The 18,463-nt window shown below is 44.7% G+C and overlaps 3 protein-coding genes across 5 annotated transcripts in view; 1 reads left to right on the forward strand and 2 right to left on the reverse strand.

Annotated features, from left to right (window-relative positions):
• The window catches only part of LOC134040969 (uncharacterized), a 37,199-nt gene extending 32,734 nt beyond the window's left edge, over positions 1 to 4,465 (reverse strand). For 2 of the 3 annotated variants that reach the window (XM_062487175.1, XM_062487173.1), the window contains exons 1-14: positions 4,133 to 4,465; positions 3,968 to 4,036; positions 3,640 to 3,664; positions 3,405 to 3,422; positions 3,213 to 3,278; positions 2,916 to 3,052; positions 2,706 to 2,822; positions 2,553 to 2,610; positions 1,983 to 2,030; positions 1,757 to 1,825; positions 1,282 to 1,421; positions 953 to 1,084; positions 803 to 860; positions 645 to 725 (exon numbers count right to left, since the gene is read on the reverse strand). In XM_062487175.1, coding sequence (XP_062343159.1) covers positions 645 to 725; positions 803 to 860; positions 953 to 1,084; positions 1,282 to 1,421; positions 1,757 to 1,825; positions 1,983 to 2,030; positions 2,553 to 2,610; positions 2,706 to 2,822; positions 2,916 to 3,052; positions 3,213 to 3,278; positions 3,405 to 3,422; positions 3,640 to 3,664; positions 3,968 to 4,036; positions 4,133 to 4,168 — 1,054 coding nt within the window. In that variant the 5' untranslated portion in view covers positions 4,169 to 4,465. The remainder of the gene's footprint in view (positions 1 to 644; positions 726 to 802; positions 861 to 952; positions 1,085 to 1,281; positions 1,422 to 1,756; positions 1,826 to 1,982; positions 2,031 to 2,552; positions 2,611 to 2,705; positions 2,823 to 2,915; positions 3,053 to 3,212; positions 3,279 to 3,404; positions 3,423 to 3,639; positions 3,665 to 3,967; positions 4,037 to 4,132) is intronic. The other variant, XM_062487174.1, reaches the window with a different exon arrangement.
• Positions 4,466 to 7,811: 3,346 nt separating this feature from the next.
• fkbp9 (FKBP prolyl isomerase 9) lies at positions 7,812 to 14,079 on the reverse strand. Its single transcript, XM_062487198.1, has 10 exons — positions 13,724 to 14,079; positions 13,013 to 13,158; positions 11,660 to 11,849; positions 11,296 to 11,441; positions 10,786 to 10,975; positions 10,143 to 10,288; positions 9,676 to 9,865; positions 9,453 to 9,598; positions 9,103 to 9,266; positions 7,812 to 8,957 (listed from the first exon to the last, which is right to left on the reverse strand). The coding sequence occupies exons 1-10, from the start codon at positions 13,930 to 13,932 to the stop codon at positions 8,778 to 8,780; spliced, it is 1,707 nt and encodes a 568-aa protein (XP_062343182.1). The 5' UTR covers positions 13,933 to 14,079; the 3' UTR covers positions 7,812 to 8,777.
• A 453-nt stretch (positions 14,080 to 14,532) lies between these two features.
• crtap (cartilage associated protein) lies at positions 14,533 to 18,308 on the forward strand. Its single transcript, XM_062487204.1, has 7 exons — positions 14,533 to 15,324; positions 15,661 to 15,810; positions 16,391 to 16,562; positions 16,866 to 16,994; positions 17,167 to 17,312; positions 17,404 to 17,487; positions 17,882 to 18,308. Exons 1-7 carry the CDS (start codon positions 14,863 to 14,865, stop codon positions 17,927 to 17,929), a joined length of 1,191 nt encoding a protein of 396 aa, XP_062343188.1. The 5' UTR covers positions 14,533 to 14,862; the 3' UTR covers positions 17,930 to 18,308.
• Positions 18,309 to 18,463: the final 155 nt, after the last annotated feature.

Below are 18,463 nucleotides of genomic sequence, written 5' to 3' on the forward strand. Positions count from 1 at the left end.
TACAATTTGTTTGAAAGTGCTAAATACGTCATTTTAAATTGGGTTATGATTTGGTACGGTAATCATAGATCTTTCCTTTCTCTTTGAAAGTTCAGTTACTCTTCAGACAGACTCGGCTTTAGTTACTTGTAATAAAGATGTATCACTGCGGGAAAGTCTGTCTCAAAGTATCACTTCCTACATTGACCTTCACTGAATTCTCCCCCGCTGTTGTTTGGAAGAAGACCAAGAGGCCTTGTTGAGCTGGAGACGGTGCAGACATGGTGCCCCAAATTCCAAGATGACACCACATTTGTCTTGGTTGGGTGCATGTTTAAGTATCAGCAGAGCTGAATAGTACTTAGCTCCTACAGCCTGTCATTTGCACAATATGCTTATTGCTTGTCTGATGATCCAAACTTGTGAATAAACTCCATCAAACCTTTTAATTGCATATCTATGTACTTGATCTGTCAAGTCTCTAACAGGAATATTATCATTACACTATTTCCTGCTTTCTATGATGTGAGGTAAACCTGTCCCAAATAAATATAAATTATAGGCCCTACCGGCCATAAGTGCATTCCCAGTTCAGATAAGTAGTTCCTATAGTTTCCCATGTAACCATCTTCAGTATCATGTTAAAAGAACACAGGAGTACCTACTCAGTTTATCTCCTGGTTTGGGGATGGTCTTCAAACTGCTCTCCTTGCGATGGTTTCTGATGGACTCCAGCCTTTCAAATGCTTCAAACACACCAGGAAACATCAGTTACAGTCTGCATACGAACACGTGGGAACCCTGTGTGTGTCTGTCTTCTTACCTGATTTATAGCAAGAGAAGCCCACTGATGTAAACAAAGCTGGCTCCAACTCCACTTGCTGTTAAGGAAGAACACCCACACTGCATGAGGTTAAATTAACGTCACACCATGCAAAATGGTCAGTCCCAAAGAGAAGCATAAGGTTACGACCTTTATGTCAGCGTTGGCTGTTCCTCTGATTTTTTCCGCCTGACTGGCTACATTGAGCATCATGGAGCTAAATCGGCTGCTGTACATCTTGTAGGAGTCCTTCATTAGTAGTGTGGAAGGGTGCCACTCTTTCTACAAACACAATGCATGAGGAATTTTCTTTTAACCGTTGGGCTGTCTCAGACCCCCCACATTGCGAAGGTTAAAAGAAAATTATTTGTATTTGTTTTTGTATTGGGTAAACACAACGATGGTTCGTTATGAACCTTTGGGTCATGTGACCCGAAGGCAGCACAAGGGTTAAAAAACAAACCCACACAGATACTTACTAAATACCAGTAAATGTGGTCAAAACCAATAACGTGGTTGATGATCTTGTTGGCAGGCAGAGATCTGGCACATAGTGTACACAGGTAGGCTGACTTTCTATACGGCACCTTACAGATGTACTCCACAATGTGCTGAAGACCTACAGGAACAGGGGTAGAAGGTTCAAGGTCACTGGACAGAGACATTACATTTACATTTAGTCATTTAGCAGACGCTCTTATCCAGAGCGACTTACAGTAAGTACAGGGACATCCCCCCCGAGGCAAGTAGGGTGAAGTGCCTTGCCCAAGGACACAACGTCATTTTTGCATGACCGGGAATCAAACCGGCAACCTTCTGATTAATAGCCCGATTCCCTAACCGCTCAGCCATCTGACCCCCTAGAGACTACACAGACACTATCACAGATAAGGAGAACAAACAGAACCTGAATGTAAAGACATTGGTTTCTTTATAAGTAAATCGCTCACTTACCTACAAGAGGCTTTTTTCTGTTGGGATCTTTCTTGTATTCCTGCAAGGACATTTGTTTCGGTCTACCAGCTAGGAGGGTAATATTGGAAATGAATAGACGGATAGAGGGAATAAATTAATGGATTGGAAAAACAAATGGACACAAAGATATGTGCATATCCGTGTTCTGCACATCATGACAGAGATTCTCTGAACTATGATCAACTGCCACAGCCATGTAACTTACCTGTGATTCGCTCTGCCAGCAATTCAGTTTGAGTGAGACACTGCATCACTAGAGAATGGCGATAAAAAAAAGTATTTCAGGTCAGACATCGTCCTTGTTTTATAGTAGGATAGCCTTGTCAATGCACTTATGAATACACCTAAAAAGCTGGTCTTGGTAGATGTTGGTCAAAAGCCATCTATTGCGTAATGTTTTACGCTATGCTTGCTGAAGTCAGCTTGGGTGTCACTTGACCTCACCTGACCTCACCTGACCTCAACTCAACTGACCTCAACTGACCTCACCTGGGTTCCAGGGGAGAGGGCAAACTCTTCCCACAATATGATACTATAAAACTACCCATAATTTTGTGTTCGTTGTCCAAACCTCTGAGACACTCAGTTTGGAAGTGTACCAGACATTTGGGCCTTGCAGATCTGCAATAAATACTGGGGGTGTCTAGCCTGTGGCTAGAATCTCCACTGACCTGTTAGTTAATGATATGTAAAGAGAATACACAACTGAATAATCACACGATGAATGTTACAAACTAAGTTAACCTCTGCAGTGTATTGTTGCACTTGACTATACCTTTGGAATAGGCTCTTCCCTTGCAACTGTCGAACACCTCACCCGGCATGTCAAATATCTACACACAGAGTAAAACATGAGGGGATTAAACAAATGGCTAGCCAACAGCTTTGTGTAATTATTGGGAAATATGGGGAAAAACCGCCCACGTACACAGATCAGCCCAGACCCTTTACGCTCCACCTCTTTGAAAGCCAGGGGCAGTAGATGGTTCTGCATCGTTGTGTCAGAAAGCCATGCAAAACTCAACTGATCAGGGTCTGTGTAACTCTACAACACAAACACACACCGTCAATGCAACAGTCTACCGCAAAACAACATCTAGTATGGTCTGGTTTGGAATGGGAGGACATTAAGACTCACATAGTAGTTGGAATAGTGGAAAGGTGAGGCAAGGTGTTCCATGAGCTTTCCATCTGAACACTTCTCCTCGCACACATGGCACAGATAGAACAGATCTTTTGACCCTGAGCTTAGACACAAAGTCATCACATTCAGACCTAAGGAGAGATACATGATTTAATTGGGGATGCAAGTTGTGATACCATTCACTTTCTGTGACACCTTAAAATAAGTTAATAATTGTGTCTTTTTGATGTTTACATCTCAAGAATGTAAGATATGAAATAATGACAGAGAAAGTCCCTTTGAAACACTGACCTATGACCGGGCATTTGGAAAGGCACTTGGACAGTTTATACGGGACCAAAATGGTTGGGAAGTAGACTACAGAACAAAAAGAAAGGATAAGACAGGTTAATCCTTCCACTTCACCAGCATGTTGCCTACTGCCCGAGGGACTAGGGACTAGAAATGTAACATTTCCAGCTTGGATTTGTTGACTTGGCCTACCTGGACCCTTGTGGACGTCTGAAGAGAAAGTAGGGAAGGAAGTAGGGTGGATGTAAACGATGTAAAAAGTGAAGTGAAAATAGTTAAGGGTGAAAACCACTGCAACAAATCACACTACACAGCTATAAAACGACACCAGAAAATAGGTGTAATTTTACAAACTCCATATGTACAATTAATAAATTAATAATAAATAAAAAAAGGCTTATTCATATTAGCCTACAGATGTAAATACCTTTGTGAAATATTTCCGCAACCCTCTGTGAATGAAACGTTTTGAATTAATGACAACAATCCATAACTATTGGAAGAAAGACATTTAGCCAGAGAAATAAGCAAGATGCCGTTACATTTACATTTAGTCATTTTAGCAGACGCTTTTATCCAAAGCGACTTACAAGAGAGACCTTTACAAAAAGTGCATATGTCAATGATCATAAACAACGAGATAGCCCCAAAAACATTGCGGGTAGCCAAAACATGAACCATACATTGTTGAATGCATTAACAAAAAAAAGCTGTTGCCGTGTGAAATGTGTAGGCTCCATGATGCTCTCTCTCACCTGTTGATGTGCAACAGCGCGAACATGTTTTTTAAATTGGCAGACGCTGGTAAACTTGAGACCACACACCTAAATCAGAGAAATGCGAATCACACCATATCTGCTCTAGTTTCAAAAAGATAGAACACTTTCATCAATGACAGTCCAAATAATCACCCAGCTCACCTGACATTTTACTTCGTCTTCCATTTTAAGTCTCATCGGTCAAAACATCTCATCTGTAAGTTGCACGCAGCCAACAAAGACGTTAGCCTTATAAATAGCCTAACTTTTTGCGTAGTGTGGTAGACAACATGTGTGCCAAACAACTTGCTGTCCAACTAACGTTGTCTTCCCGGGTTGAAGTTAACAAATGGTCAGCTTTTAGCTGCCTTTTAAAAGTTAACACAAATAAACGTTATGACTGGTTGCACAAAATAGCTATTATCAGGCTACCATTGTCGGATTTCCAAGTGAAGGGGTATTTCCGTTAGCTACAATTTTGCAGTTTGCAAGAGGGGTGGGTGGATTTTTTGCTTTTTCTACATGATAGGCGGGGCTTTGATTTCCTACCATGAAGGCTCTGCTAAAAGGTAGCTGCGGTTTGTGGGGTTGGATGGTTCAGTGATGCCAGTTTAGCGATATTTATATTTAGCGACTTTTCGGTGAAACGTTTTCATCTTCCCTAGCGACAAATCTGGTGACTTTCTGCGACTTTGGCAAACTCCGCTTTCGTTATGAGCATCAGCAGAATAACTGTGATAGTCCTTCTGTGTTGACATAAAAAGTCACATCCAACATGGGCCCACTTTGTTTGGTATTTATGTCATCATCGTGTAGGATTTTTTAGAGAGCCAGTAGCGACCTCTGGTGAGATTTTTTGAGGAAACACTGGTTGGTGTGGAGGAATTAAATTTATACTGCTAATTCAATGCTGCTATTTCAAATGTTCTACGTCTCTGTTGAATAAAAAACAATCAATACCTTAGATAGACAAAATGTGTAATGACAATGCTGAACATATATTCCAAATATAATCAATGATCCAGATATAATAATGATGAACTTATATTCCAATTGTATGATTATGCACCAAGATGTGACTGTCTGTGAAAGTGAGAAATAGGCCTTACTCAGGAGAATGTATCTTTTTAGTGAGGAGAGGAATGCAATAGTCAGCCTACTGGCATGGAGGGGTGTTCAGGGTGATGACTTTTGCTGCAGAGAGCTGTTTAACGACAAGGCCGGCGAGGTGGCCACACCATGGGACAGGAGAGATGACCACACCATGGGACAGGAGAGGGTACAATGGGCCTTACAGCTCTTGAGAGAAAAGTGTCAACACCAAGAGATAAGAAGATTCATTAGGCCGTGGAGGATGTATCCCTTTGCCCCTGGACATCTTCAGACCTTTGTGTCTGGTCTGCCCCCCCCGTGGATATTCTTACCCCCCTTCCCCATGACATCATCAGACCTTTGGGTCTGGTCATCCCCCCCCCCCCCCCCCCCCCATGGATATTCTGACCCCCCTTTCCCTGGACATCATCAGACCTTTGGTTCTGGTCTTTTCGTTTTCTCTACTCTGTGAAACGAGACTGGTAACATCGACAGGTATCGCTGATCTAGACGGAGACACCTTGGTGTGCTGTATTCATTGTTTGATTGCATAATTTCTTATCATTTCTCCACCCACATTAGAACAAACTCTACACTATGCCTACCCTGACCTCAAGTCTTATCGATTCCTGTTTCAGTTCCAAAGTTAGCTCATGGTAACCTGGCTGTGCGCCTGATGTCGTGTTGTTCTAATTTGGGTGGAGTAGAATGCAAGGTTAAATGCCAATGAATACAGCACACCAAGGTGTCTCAGTCTAGATCAGTGATACCAGTCGATGTCACCAGTCTCGCTTCAAGGCCGTAGCCATGGAGTCAACATTGGGGGGGGGACATTACATTTTTGATGATCATTTCGGACAGCGTGCGTGGTTGCCTGTCGTAGCGTAGCACATTTATATTTGTATTTATATTTTTATATCAATATATTGGGGGGGACATTTTGACCAGATTTGAATATTAGGGGGGTGTGTGTCCCCCAATATATATTATGATTATGGCCTTGCGCTTCACAGAGTAAACTAAGGCCCTTGTGAGAATAGTCTTGACAGGAGTCAGAGAGTTCTGCCCAGTCCAGTTCTGCCTGACCTGTGCAGGTGTAACGACCCTCACTCTTGTGTGCATTGGTGATAAGGAATCGGACCAGGGATTCTTCACAGTGGCTTTTATTGCCTCCAGCGGCGAGGATCTAGCTAGCAAGTACGGCTAGCACAAACGCCCAAAATGCGTTAAAGTAAACGTAATAAACAGCAGTCGCGCAGCCTCATATTACACCTTAGTGAAGTGCAGTATAACATTTGGAACATCTTTTGTTAGAATTCACTTCATTTAAATAAGGTTCATTTCAACTCTGTTACACAGGGCACAAAGGTCTTGTACCCCTCCTGAGAGGGAGGGAGATGTTTGTCAGGTGATTGGTCAGAAGACAGTGGGGAGGGGATGTCCTCATCCTATTAGGTCTCAAAAAGAGTTTGTGAGCAGTCAAGGTGGGCAGTCCAAAGGTCTGACGATGTCCCAAGGGGTTGGCAGACCATCCAGGGGGGCAGACCTAAACATCTGATGATGCCCAGGTGCAAAAGGGATACATTCTCCACGGCCTAAAACCAGGTCTGTTTCCTCCTCTAAACCCACAGAGTTGTGCAGCCTAATAAATCTTTTTCTTATCACCTGATACAGACTCTCAAGAGTTGTGAGGCCCCTTGTTCTCTCTACTTGCTCCATTGTGTTGTCATCTCGTCTCCCCTATCTGGTACCTCTCACCGCCGGCCTTGACTTCCACATTCTCTGCAGCAGATCACATCACCCCGTGCACCCCTCCCTGCCAGTACGCTGACTTATTGCATTCCTCTTCTCACGAAAGTATACATGCTCTTGAGCATGGCCCTCTTCTCACTTTCAGACACAGTTCATCATTATCATTACTTATTCTATCTGAAGCATTGATTATATTTGGAATATATGTTCAGCATTGTCATTACACATTTTGTATATCTGAGGGATTGATTGTGTTTTTATTCAACAGAGACATAGAACATATGAAATAGCAGCATTGAATTAGCACTAACTACTTTTATCAAGTAGTGCTCAGAGTCAATGGAGTCTAGAAAGTTTATTTCTTGCAGCATGCAGCAAGGATACAAGTCTATTGCGGTCCAGAGTTGTCAAACTCTTCATAGTAAAAAGTAGTTATTTCATACATGTTCTGACATGTTCTGTTCTGTTCAACTTACACGAGGGAGGTGAAATCTGTTTCCCATATAGGGAGACGGAAGCCGTTCACCTTTGAATGTCCCCTGTCAGTCTACATTTACATTTAGTGATTTAGCAGACGCTCTTATCCAGAGCGACTTACAGTAAGTACAGGGACATTCCCCCGAGGCAAGTTGGGTGAAGTGCCTTGCCCAAGGACACAACGTCAATTGGCACAGCCGGCAATTGAACCGGTAACCTTCAGATTACTAGCCCGACTCCCTAACCGCTCAGCCACCTGACTCCCCCTTAAAGTCTACTTAGTCAAAGCTTTTGGTCACAGCTGTGAAGAACGTGTGGCGCTTTCTGCCTCTGCACACTGGAATCTGGTGCACAGAATTTCCCTTTCTGCATAAGATTATATGAAATATCTTTCACTACAGCATTCTTTTCAGCTTGCATAACAACCTGCACAAATATTTCTAATACAGATGATGTCAGAATCATTAATGTGTTTGTGATTGCCACTCAGGAACAGGCATTAAGGGGATATATGCCTTGGTGTGTAAAAGGTTGGAGCAGCCATTTATTAAAACACATTTTACAGCATCACATCATTATCGTCCATCTCTAGGGATTTAGAGACATTAGACACACAATAATCTTATCTGTAACATACACTCTCTCTCTCTCTCACTCACTCCCACAAACACAAAAAGGTCAAACCTGTACACACACGCACCTGGAGCCAAAACAAAAACCTTGAGTACAGAACTGTGGTGGGAGGAAAGTTCTAGAAAAACACAACAAAGCAAAACAAAACACCTGATGAACGCCTGTGACGCCCAATGGGGTTAGGACAGCAGAAAATATAAATGAAAAAGCATGTTCTAATTAAAATCGGGACAGCATAAAATAATTCTGCATCTCTACTACTTTCTAACATAATTACAAGTAGAGGTTAAGGACCGAAATAGAGCAGAGTGGACACACAAGAGATTAAATATTAAAACATGGATCCACGCTAGAGTACATTGTTCTGACTGCAATGGAGTTTGAATAGCATTGTGTAGAAAGCCACTTTTCTGAGACTAATAAAGGCACTTCTCGAAACACTGAAATTCATTCCTAAATTATAATACCGGGCTATAGGCAGAGGAGGTAAACAAAAGTAAATCCATCATCATTCTCATCATATTCTTCATCATTACCGCCACCACAAAATATGTTTTCAGCTCAGACTGTTATTATTGCTTGTGCAGAAGGCTTGGATTACCAAAGAGGAGTATATTCTAAGCCAACAACCAGTCAACTATATAAAAAAAACAGTCACATATCAAATAACCCTTGTTTTCACAATAGTAGTAAAACTCTTTGGCTTACTGTATAGACACCATTGGATATTTACCCCAGCCCTGATCCCAACTATGCACATATGCATACACGCACATACACACACACACACACACACACAATCATACATCTCAACATGTAGCTAAACCCCGCCCCCTCTCTAAGACTCCACCCCTCATAGCTCATCATGATTGGCAGATTCGTCAGCCTTCAGTTTGAACTCGTCCTCTGTGATCTTCCCATCTCCGTTGCGGTCTTGGTTGGAGAACATGTTTTCAATGATGCGGTAAGGGTCGAAACCTGGGGCCAGACGACCTTTGCCCTCGTTTACTTGACGCAGGATGTAATCGGTGAACTACAGAGGGAGAAAGATCAGTGGAGAGAGAAAGATAGAGCAAGAGTAAGAGCCACAAACAATACAACAAAAACATTTTGGATGCTTCTTTTTAAGATGTTTCTTTCACATAGATTAGCAGGAGGTGGGTCTGAGGTGGCCTCACCTCTGAGGGTACCACTTGGAGGTCCTTGTCTGTGTCCATCTCAGTGAAGAGGTCAGGTGACACGTCCTCATTCCAGATGAACATGTAGCCCTCAGGAAGGCCCTCCTCAATCTCAAGCAGCTCAATGTCAAACACCAGAACTGCACTGCCTGGAACCTCTCCATCTAAACACACACACGTCAATATTTCAGATGTTAGACACCATATCTTTTACTCTCTCTGTTTCTCTGTCTCCCCTCAGCAGGGTTGAATGCTGAGCATGACAGCTATAGACTTTGATACAACATGAGGGAAGGATGCAGAGTGGAAGGGGTGAACGATGAGAAAGCGTGCGTGTGATCTCTACTCACCCACTCCCCTCTCTCCATAGCCCAGGTGAGGAGGGATGACCACGTGCCTTCTCTCTCCTACACACATGTCCTTTAGTCCCTCCTCCATCCCAGGAACCACTTGGTTAGCCCCAAGAACTATGTTGTACGTCTTCCCGTAGTTGTACCTGTTTATTATAGAATTACTGAAAAGGTTAGGCTTTTGTGTTTGTGTGTGTATGTATGTGTGTGTGTGTGTACTCACGTAGAGTCGATGTGTGAGCCGTCTAGTAATGAGGCGTTGTAGTGGTATTTGACGTAATCTCCTTTCTTAGTGAGCAGGTCACAGACCTCAGGCTTGTGAGTGGTGTTCATCTCCACTGTGTCTGATGGGTTGTGGAAATCTATGATGTGAACATCAAACACCAACACTGCAGAGCCTGGGATCTTTGTACCTGAGGGAGAGAGTGGGAGAGGGGGAGAGGGAGAGAGTGGGAGAGGGAGAGAGTGGGAGAGGGGTAGAGGGGGAGAGGGAGAGAGTGGGAGAGGGGGAGAGGAGGAGAGTGGGAGAGGGAGAGAGTGGGAGAGGGGGAGAGTGGGAGAGGGGGAGAGGGGGAGAGAGGGGGAGAGGGGGAGAGGGGGGTGACATTCATACATTACCAAACAGAATACAGTACTGTATGCACACTCACTTACACACTGATACATACACACAAACAAACACACACACACCTGTTCCCTCCTCTCCATAGGCGAGGTGTGGGGGGATAGTGATGGTACGCCTCTCCCCAATACAGACACCAATAAGCCCCTCGTCCATGCCGGCTATCACGTAGCCCCGCCCCACATATGTGTCGTATGTGCGGTTACGGGAGTAGCTATGGGACAGGAACAATATTGTCAAAACACACAATACATCATGGAAAAGACAGCACTTCTTATGGGGGTAGTTTTCATTCTGAGGCTATGCGATGCTGCCACCTTGAGGGCTTCTTAGGAATAACAAGTTCTCGTCTACGAACCAGGGGAAAAGTAGCTCCATGTCCCAACACCATCTTTCACCCTCACAGATATTTGCATACATTTATGTGAGCTGTTGAGGGGAGCAGGATCGAGAATTGTATGGCTATAGATCCACAGTTGTATATTACTCTGACCCACAGTATCAATAGATTACAGGGTTGTTACTAAAGCCCATTATAGGTTTACATTACACGACAGACACCCACACACACACACACAGACACACAGACACACACACACACCCCCACACAGACCTACACGCAGACACACCCACACACACACACACACACACACACAGACACAGACACCTACACGCAGACACACCCACCCACACACACACACACACACACACCTGGAGTCAAAGAACGTTCCATCCAGCAGTGACCCATTGTAGTGGTAGCGAACAAAGTCGCCTTCAGTGCTCTTCCTGGGGCATGGATCAGGAAGCTGCTTGTTGGTGATGGTGATGCTGTCTTTGGGATTGTGGAGGTCCAAAAGAACCACGTCAAACACCAACGACGCCTGCCCTGGGATGTCACTTCCTGCAGGGAGGGAGGGAGAGAGAGAGAGAGTGATGGAGAGAGAGAGAGAGAGAGTGATGGAGAGAGAGTGATGGAGAGAGAGAGAGAGAGAAAGAGAGAGAGAGAGTGATGGAGAGAGAGTGATGGAGAGAGAGAGTGATGGAGAGAGAGAGAGAGACAGAGAGAGAGAGAGACAGAGAGAGAGAGAGAGAGAGAGAGAGAGAGAGAGAGAGAGAGAGAGAGAGAGAGAGAGAGAGAGGGAGAGTGAGAGTGAGAGAGTATATAATGTTGTTAAAGCAATAGCTGGATGAAAACTCCATTACCCAGACGCATTCACTCACCATCTCCATTATCTCCATATCCTAGTGACGGGGGCATGGTGATAATGCGCTTCTCTCCCACACACATTCCCAGCAGCCCCTGGTCCATGCCAGCGATCAGCCAGCCGATGCCAACATACGTGTCATATGTGCGCAGACGGGTGTGGCTAAAGAGAGGAGAAGGATCAAATACGTTCTTCAATGTTTTCTCTCGAATTCAAATCTTGATAGTTTAGGTGCAGTTCTATGCGCAAAAAGGGCGCCTTTGTCAAAAGGGCTAAACAAATGACATTTGATTTGAGAAGTATGGCGAATGAGAGGGGCAGACAACTACTAGTAAACACTCCCTCTTTGTGACCATACGTTTTCTTCACTTGTGTCTTACCTGGAGTCGAAGAGAGTTCCGTCCAGGAGGGTTCCGTTGTAGTGGTAGCGTACATAGTCGGACACTTCTACTTTTCTAGAACATTCCGCTGGAGTGTAGTAGGTCTTGATCTGCACCCCGTCCTCAGGGTTCCACACATCCAACAGCAGAACGTCAAAATGGAGGATGGAATCGGGAGGGACGACATCACCTGGGGGGGGGGGGGGGGTGATGAATGTGAGACATTCCTTGTTCTGTCAATCATTCATTCTCTCTCCACCTGGCTTTCTCTATCTGTCTACCATGTAGGAAGGGCATCTGTGCATCGCGTCCGTACTTCATACTCAAGGACTTGAATGAGGGAGCGGGAAAAGGTGGAGAAGAGGGTGGAGAGTGGAGAGGAGGGTGGAGAGGATGGTGGAGGGTGGAGAGGAGGGTGGAGAGGAGGGTGGAGAGTGGAGAGGAGGGTGGAGAGGAGGGTGGAGAGTGGAGAGGAGGGTGGAGAGGAGGGTGGAGGGTGGAGGGAAAGAAAAGTTGAGAGTGGATGTGATTAAACTCACGCTGGTGAGCTGGCAGTTTGAAGGCCTGAATCTCTCCCTCTGCCCCCACCAGACTTCCACCCTCCCTTTCTCTTTATTTTCTTCCTCCTCTTTTCTTTCCCTCGTGTTTCCTAATCCCATGAGACCATAGAGGAGGCCCACTTGGCTTTTACCTGTCTACACACGCCTCTCACACAAACACATGCACATTTGCACATACACACAGACACACACGTCTCTACATGCAAAGTTGGCTTGTGAAATCCCAAATTATTGTCATTTAACATAACTCATAATATCCGCAAACCTATTGGTTTGCTAACCTCATATCGCATTACTACATCCACAAAGTATCTCAACAGACCCCTGGGCCAACCAAAGGACACGGTTTAAAGGGTCAAGCCTCAACCTGTGCATGCTGTTCATTGAAACTTTCTCTCCTTGAAGTATAAACACCAGACCATCTGGCTATGCTAGCTCCAGGCCTCTTCCTGGTCTGTGATGTCACAGTGACCTCAGTCCACACGGAGACTGGGACCTCCTTATGCAAATCTACAGGCGTTTGGATCCACTATACTAACTAACTAACTAACTAACTAACTAACTAACTAACTAACTAATACTAACGTATACAAGAAGCATGCCAAAACCAAACAACATTGAATTGTATTTTGCACACATTAGCTGTATGATAGTAGCTGTGTTTCCTGATGTATCTGGTGTCTGTGTAGACTTGGAGCTGGTGTTTATGGATCACTCTGGACAGAGTAAACAGACCCTGCCTCTTTCTGACATGATCCTGTTCAAATGAAATGTTCTGCTAACACACACTCACCATGACCTTCCTTTCCATAGGCAAGTTTTGGGGGGATCTTGACCAGCCGTCTCTCATTCACACACATCCCCACCAGAGCTTTGTCCATGCCTTCAATCAGCTGCTTCTTGCCCACAAAGACATTATAGGTGCTGCCACGGTCATAACTGCAACAAACAAAAACACAGAAAACATAACTTTGAAAATTTCGGAAGACAACTGTTTTATGGTTCTAAATGTATACACGAATAGTTGGTTCTAAAAAACATTCAGTGTCGCCAGTTCACCTAACTCTATTTCTATTGGTTGGCGCCGTGGTTACTAGTAGGCCCTCTTCTGCCACGCATATGAACCCAGCTGCGACTGAATGAATGAAGCTCGGATCAGTCCGTTGTAAGGGTTGTCAAGGTAGTCTTAAGACCGTTTTCTTCATATGCACAAGCACCTAACCCCACAGGCATATTCCATGCATGTATCTTTGACAGCAGACCAAGAGGAAATGTATTTGTCACCAAAGGCAATAACGTAGAAGGATGGCAGGAGCACTGATTTTTATAATAAATATCCTGCCTCTGTATCACTGTCAGATACTTATTGACTTTTTCTACAGTTGTTGCTTGCAAATAACTTGACTTCTCCCTGCATGCGTGGCTTTGGGCCGATCAAACATACACTCCCATGCACGCACCGAGCATTCAGTCAACAAGTTAAAAGGAAAAGTAATTTACCCACCTGGAGTCAAATTTCTTGCCGTCGGGGAACATGCCATTGTAGTGATACCTGACAAAGTCCCCGACTTTTACCGCCCGTACGCACTGTTCTGGCACGAAAGTTTTCTCAATGACGATGTCATCTAACGGAACCGGGGGAGCGTTACAGGCGGCGAACGCCACCAGAACTGCAAGATATATCATTTTGTGCACGCATCGGCTCATTTTCATCTAGCTCTTCAAAAACTGTGACAACAGTTGATTCTAACTCTGGTTTCTGAGTTCTCTAGCTCTCTCTCCCGGTTGCTTATCCTCTGGTGTTTCTTGGGTTAGTCCTCTCCAAGTCCCACTGTGGGATTGAATTGGAGGATTTGCGCACCACGTAAAGCGCAGGCGCAGTAAAGCGCCGCAGATGTGTAAACGTGGTAACGTAGGCCCTTTTATTCCACACAGCTGGAAATTCCATCACCCAAAGACCCTACAAGACCCCTGTGTAGGGTTGTACAACGTCTACTTCTTTAAGTCAAACTTGGCTTAACTTTTAGGCAATGTATTAAACCGTTTTGTGTGCAAATCAACTTGCGGGCTCATTCTCGGCTCAGGGGCTATTGAAGACGTAAGACTTGAGATAGTTCGGGGAAGAATTCCAAGTCAGGAATGTCTCTACGTGGCACAAGAAGGGGGAGGCTCTGTCGTGCCCGGGGGGTCTAATTAGCCTACTGGTCACAACATTTCGTATTTGTAATATTGTAGCATATATAAAACTAGTTTCGTATGACAATCTTCACCAATGATAATTCACCAGATATAAATTATCTGAGAACAGATCGTTTTGTAATTGACCATTTTCCTCAATGTAGAGCTACTTAGTTTTCATCCACTTATCTGACGAAAATATTTAATCTAAACATTGGTTCAGCTAAAGGGTGACTGCATTAGTGACCTAGTTTAGCGTGGAGAATTTGTCGAGGACTTCTAGAGCAGCAGTGATTTTGAGGGAGGAGCAGGGAGCTCCAGTGCCTACACTGTGTGGCCGCGGAGGGTTGGTTGTGTCCGGATACGTGGTGGGGGTTGAGGCGGTCCCAGTCCCACGCACGCATACAGGCAGAGTTGAGACGTAGCAGAGAACAGCTTAACAGACCCACCGCTGCCGACGCAAAGATGGCACCCTCCAGATATTCCCCTTTCTTGTCTCTACTTGTATTCACCTTTTCCGTTAGCGTAGTTTACTCTCAGTACGAACAATATAGTTTCAGAAGTTTTCCGAGGCATGAGCTTATGCCGTTAGACTCGGCGTATAAATACGCACTGGACCAATACACCGGAGAGAAGTGGAAGGAGACTGTAGATTACCTGGAGGTCTCTCTTAGGTTGTACCGGCTGCTCCGGGATAGTGAGGCCTTCTGTAACCTCAACTGCAGCTCTGTGCGGCTGGATAACGAGGAAAAGTTTTCGGAGTTCCCGGAGCTGCGTGTGTTCGGTAACGTGATGAAGAGGGCGCAATGTTTAAAACGCTGCAAACAGGGACTTCCAGCCTTCAGGCAGAGCATGCCCAGCCGGGACACCGTGGAAGAGTTCGAGCGACGAGAGCCATATAAATACCTACAGTTTGCCTACTTCAAAGTGAGTTAAAAACTTATATAAATCACTGCAGTTCTGGCCGCAGTCAACGTTTACGGAATGACTCTCAACTATAGTTGCTTTACGTTTGTGTAGCCTACAGGCACATTCATTTGGCTTAGTTAGGCTATACTTTTTACACATATTTACCCCCACACACCTACTATTTCCCTGGCACGGAGGAGGCGTCTACTATCTTACACATGCCACGAGACAGTCTGAGCATGATTCCGCAGAAGAGAATACTGTTCTGTTTCTCGTTTTTAAATTGTATTTTTGTGTGGCTGTGTGTGCGTTTGTTTGTGTCTGTGTGTGTGTGTTTTGTCTTTTCTCTCCCAGTCTGATAACCTGGCCAAGGCTGTGTCTGCAGCCCACACTTTCCTGCTGAAACACCCAGATGATGAGATGATGCAGAGGAACATGGCATATTACAAGAGCCTACCCGGGGCTGACGAACACCTGAAAGACCTGGAAACCAAGTCATATGAGGTGCAGCCATGAAGCCGCACTCTCAACCCCATAAAGAGATTACATGATCAGATTTCTTGTAGACTATTGTGCCAGTGTATACAACCCTGGATTTTGTTAAGGGAGTAAAGACATAGACTGTAGTTCTCTACTAAGTTATTTGTAAGCATGCTCACACACAGAAACACACACTAGCCTCTCTGTCATTGCCTCTCTGGGCGGGGCGATGGGCATTGATGTGGGTGAGGCTGGCACAGGGGGAGCAACAGCACCAGGCTTAAAATAGAACAGGTTTAAAATGCAAAACACTCTATTTTGGGGGGCCTTTTTCGTCTTTATTTATTAATAGGACAGTTGGAGAGAGGCAGGAGAGCAGGGAGGAGACGTAGAGGAAATGACCTCAGACAGATTCAAAGTGGTACCCCCCCCCCCCTCAAAACAAACGATATTAAACTATTAAACGTGACTGTAACAAACCTCATATCTATATGACAGTTACAGACACCCACCGCTTGATTACTCTCAGTTGTGCTCAATCAGACCAGCTGTGAGTGTTGCCTGGTTACGTGTGTGTGAAGTTCAGCCCGTCGTTGTGTTTCAGACTTTGTTTGTTCGTGCGGTGAGAGCGTACAACGGGGACAACTACCGGACGTCGGTGTCCGACATGGAGCTGGCGCTGAGGGACTTCTTCAAGGTGTTCGACGAGTGTCTGGCTGCGTCTGAGGGCTCCAGGGAGATCAAAGACTTCAAAGACTTCTACCCCTCCATCGCAGGCGAGACCTCCACCTGCCTCTGGCCTTCTCCTTCTGTGTAGCCCTGTCCCCTGTCCTACTTCGAGATCAGTTCCTTGTTCCAAGTGTCTATATCTTTCCTTCTCAGTTTAGTCTTCCTCTTTCGCTATTCATCCCATGATGGTACTCTGGTGCATTTTTCTCTCTCCTCTCTGTGTTTATGTACGCCTCTGTCTCTCACTCACTCTCTCTCACGTGCTCTGTCTCTCTCCATTGCCCTCTCTTTCTTTCTCTCATCTCTGTTGTTATACCTCTGTCTCCCTCTCCCCTCTCTACCCTCCACAGATCACTACACTGAGGTGCTGGAGAGGAAGGTGAAGTGTGAGAGTGAGCTGACTCCTGTGGTCGGAGGTTTTGTGGTAGAGAAGTTTGTGGCGACCATGTACCACTACCTACAGTTTGCATATTATAAGCGTGAGTATGTTATCACAACGTTGTAACCAGTGTCATATATATATATATATATAGTTATATATATATAACCATAGCTTCTGATCGTGTCAGTGATTATGCCAACCTTGTTCTTGGGGATGGTGACTGTCATGTTATTATGATAGCTATGATGCTAACATAGAGTCTTCTTCAGTGAATGACCTGAAGAACGCAGTGCCCTGTGTGGCTAGCTACATGCTGTTTGACCCCAGTGATGAGGTCATGAAGAACAACGTGGCCTACTATCAGTTCCACAGAGAAAAGTGGGGTCTTGAAGATGAAGACTTCCTGCCCAGAGCGGTGAGAGAAAGACATCATCTTATATTTAATTTCATGCAGCGTTATCATTTTGCGTGGGGCTCAGACGCGTGTGTGTGTGTGTGTGTCGCAGGAGGCTTTGCGGTACTACAACCAGACAACCATGCAGCTACAGATGCTGGAGTTTTCTAGGCAGCACCTGCAGGGTGATGATGAGGTATGCTACTGTGTATGTGTGTGTGCGTGTGTGTGTGTGTGTGTGTGTGTGAATAATTGATGATGCTGTTGTTTAGGTTAAAATAGGACACTCGAGAATTGCTAGTCCTGATTATTAGACCTCTGAACAGCTTATGCAGGATTACAATGAAACCAGTCATGTTTTGGGTTCAGCTGATTGTGAGTAATGGCTCTAAGGAAGGTAAACAACAGAAAGATGAACTGATTTCCTCTTCAACATCACATGACTGAGTTTCCTGAAGGACAATGTGGCCCCATTTATTAGATTGCAATACCAAAAATAACCACAGGGTGGCGGTACAATGCTGATTTGTTTAGTATTCTACCAGTAGACGGCCACACCTGAACCTGTGTGTGTGTGTGTGTGTTCACAGGGAGAAGTGTTCGAGTTTCTAGATGAGTTCCTGGATCACGAGCAGTAGCACGTTTTTTCACACACTGAAAGTAAAAAAGACCAGATAGCGAATGGACAAGTAGAGGGTTTCTATGGGAACACCCTAACCTCTGACCCCTTCCCCTGTGCTGTATTTATTTGGTGGTTTGAGACGCTCTGATCACAGTCGGTTTTATATTTACATGCAGATTTAGATCCTAAATTTGTTTTTTTATACCTCTTGATCACGTGCACTAACATGTACACCTTAGAGGCATGGACACATTAGTGACTAAGGGATGAGGATGATGAAGGTGGGGAACTCGCCGTCACTGCTGTGAGCTCACTCCTTTACGGAATGTTCATGAAATCAAACTGTTCACTGAAATAATCAAATTGTTGTTTTACAATAAAGTTACAAAAATGTGTTCCTGCTGTGAATATTTTGAGCTCATTCATCGCAGCTAATAACAAAACACTGTTCACCCAAACACTTCATCCTCCCAGCTGCAAATGCAGCGAACTGCAAATGCAACTCTTGAAAAAGTGAATTATGTAACAGGAAACGTATGTTGTTCAGGGT

The sequence above is a fragment of the Osmerus eperlanus genome, chromosome 20, assembly GCF_963692335.1.
Source record: "Osmerus eperlanus chromosome 20, fOsmEpe2.1, whole genome shotgun sequence".
In the NCBI taxonomy this organism is placed as follows: domain Eukaryota; kingdom Metazoa; phylum Chordata; class Actinopteri; order Osmeriformes; family Osmeridae; genus Osmerus; species Osmerus eperlanus.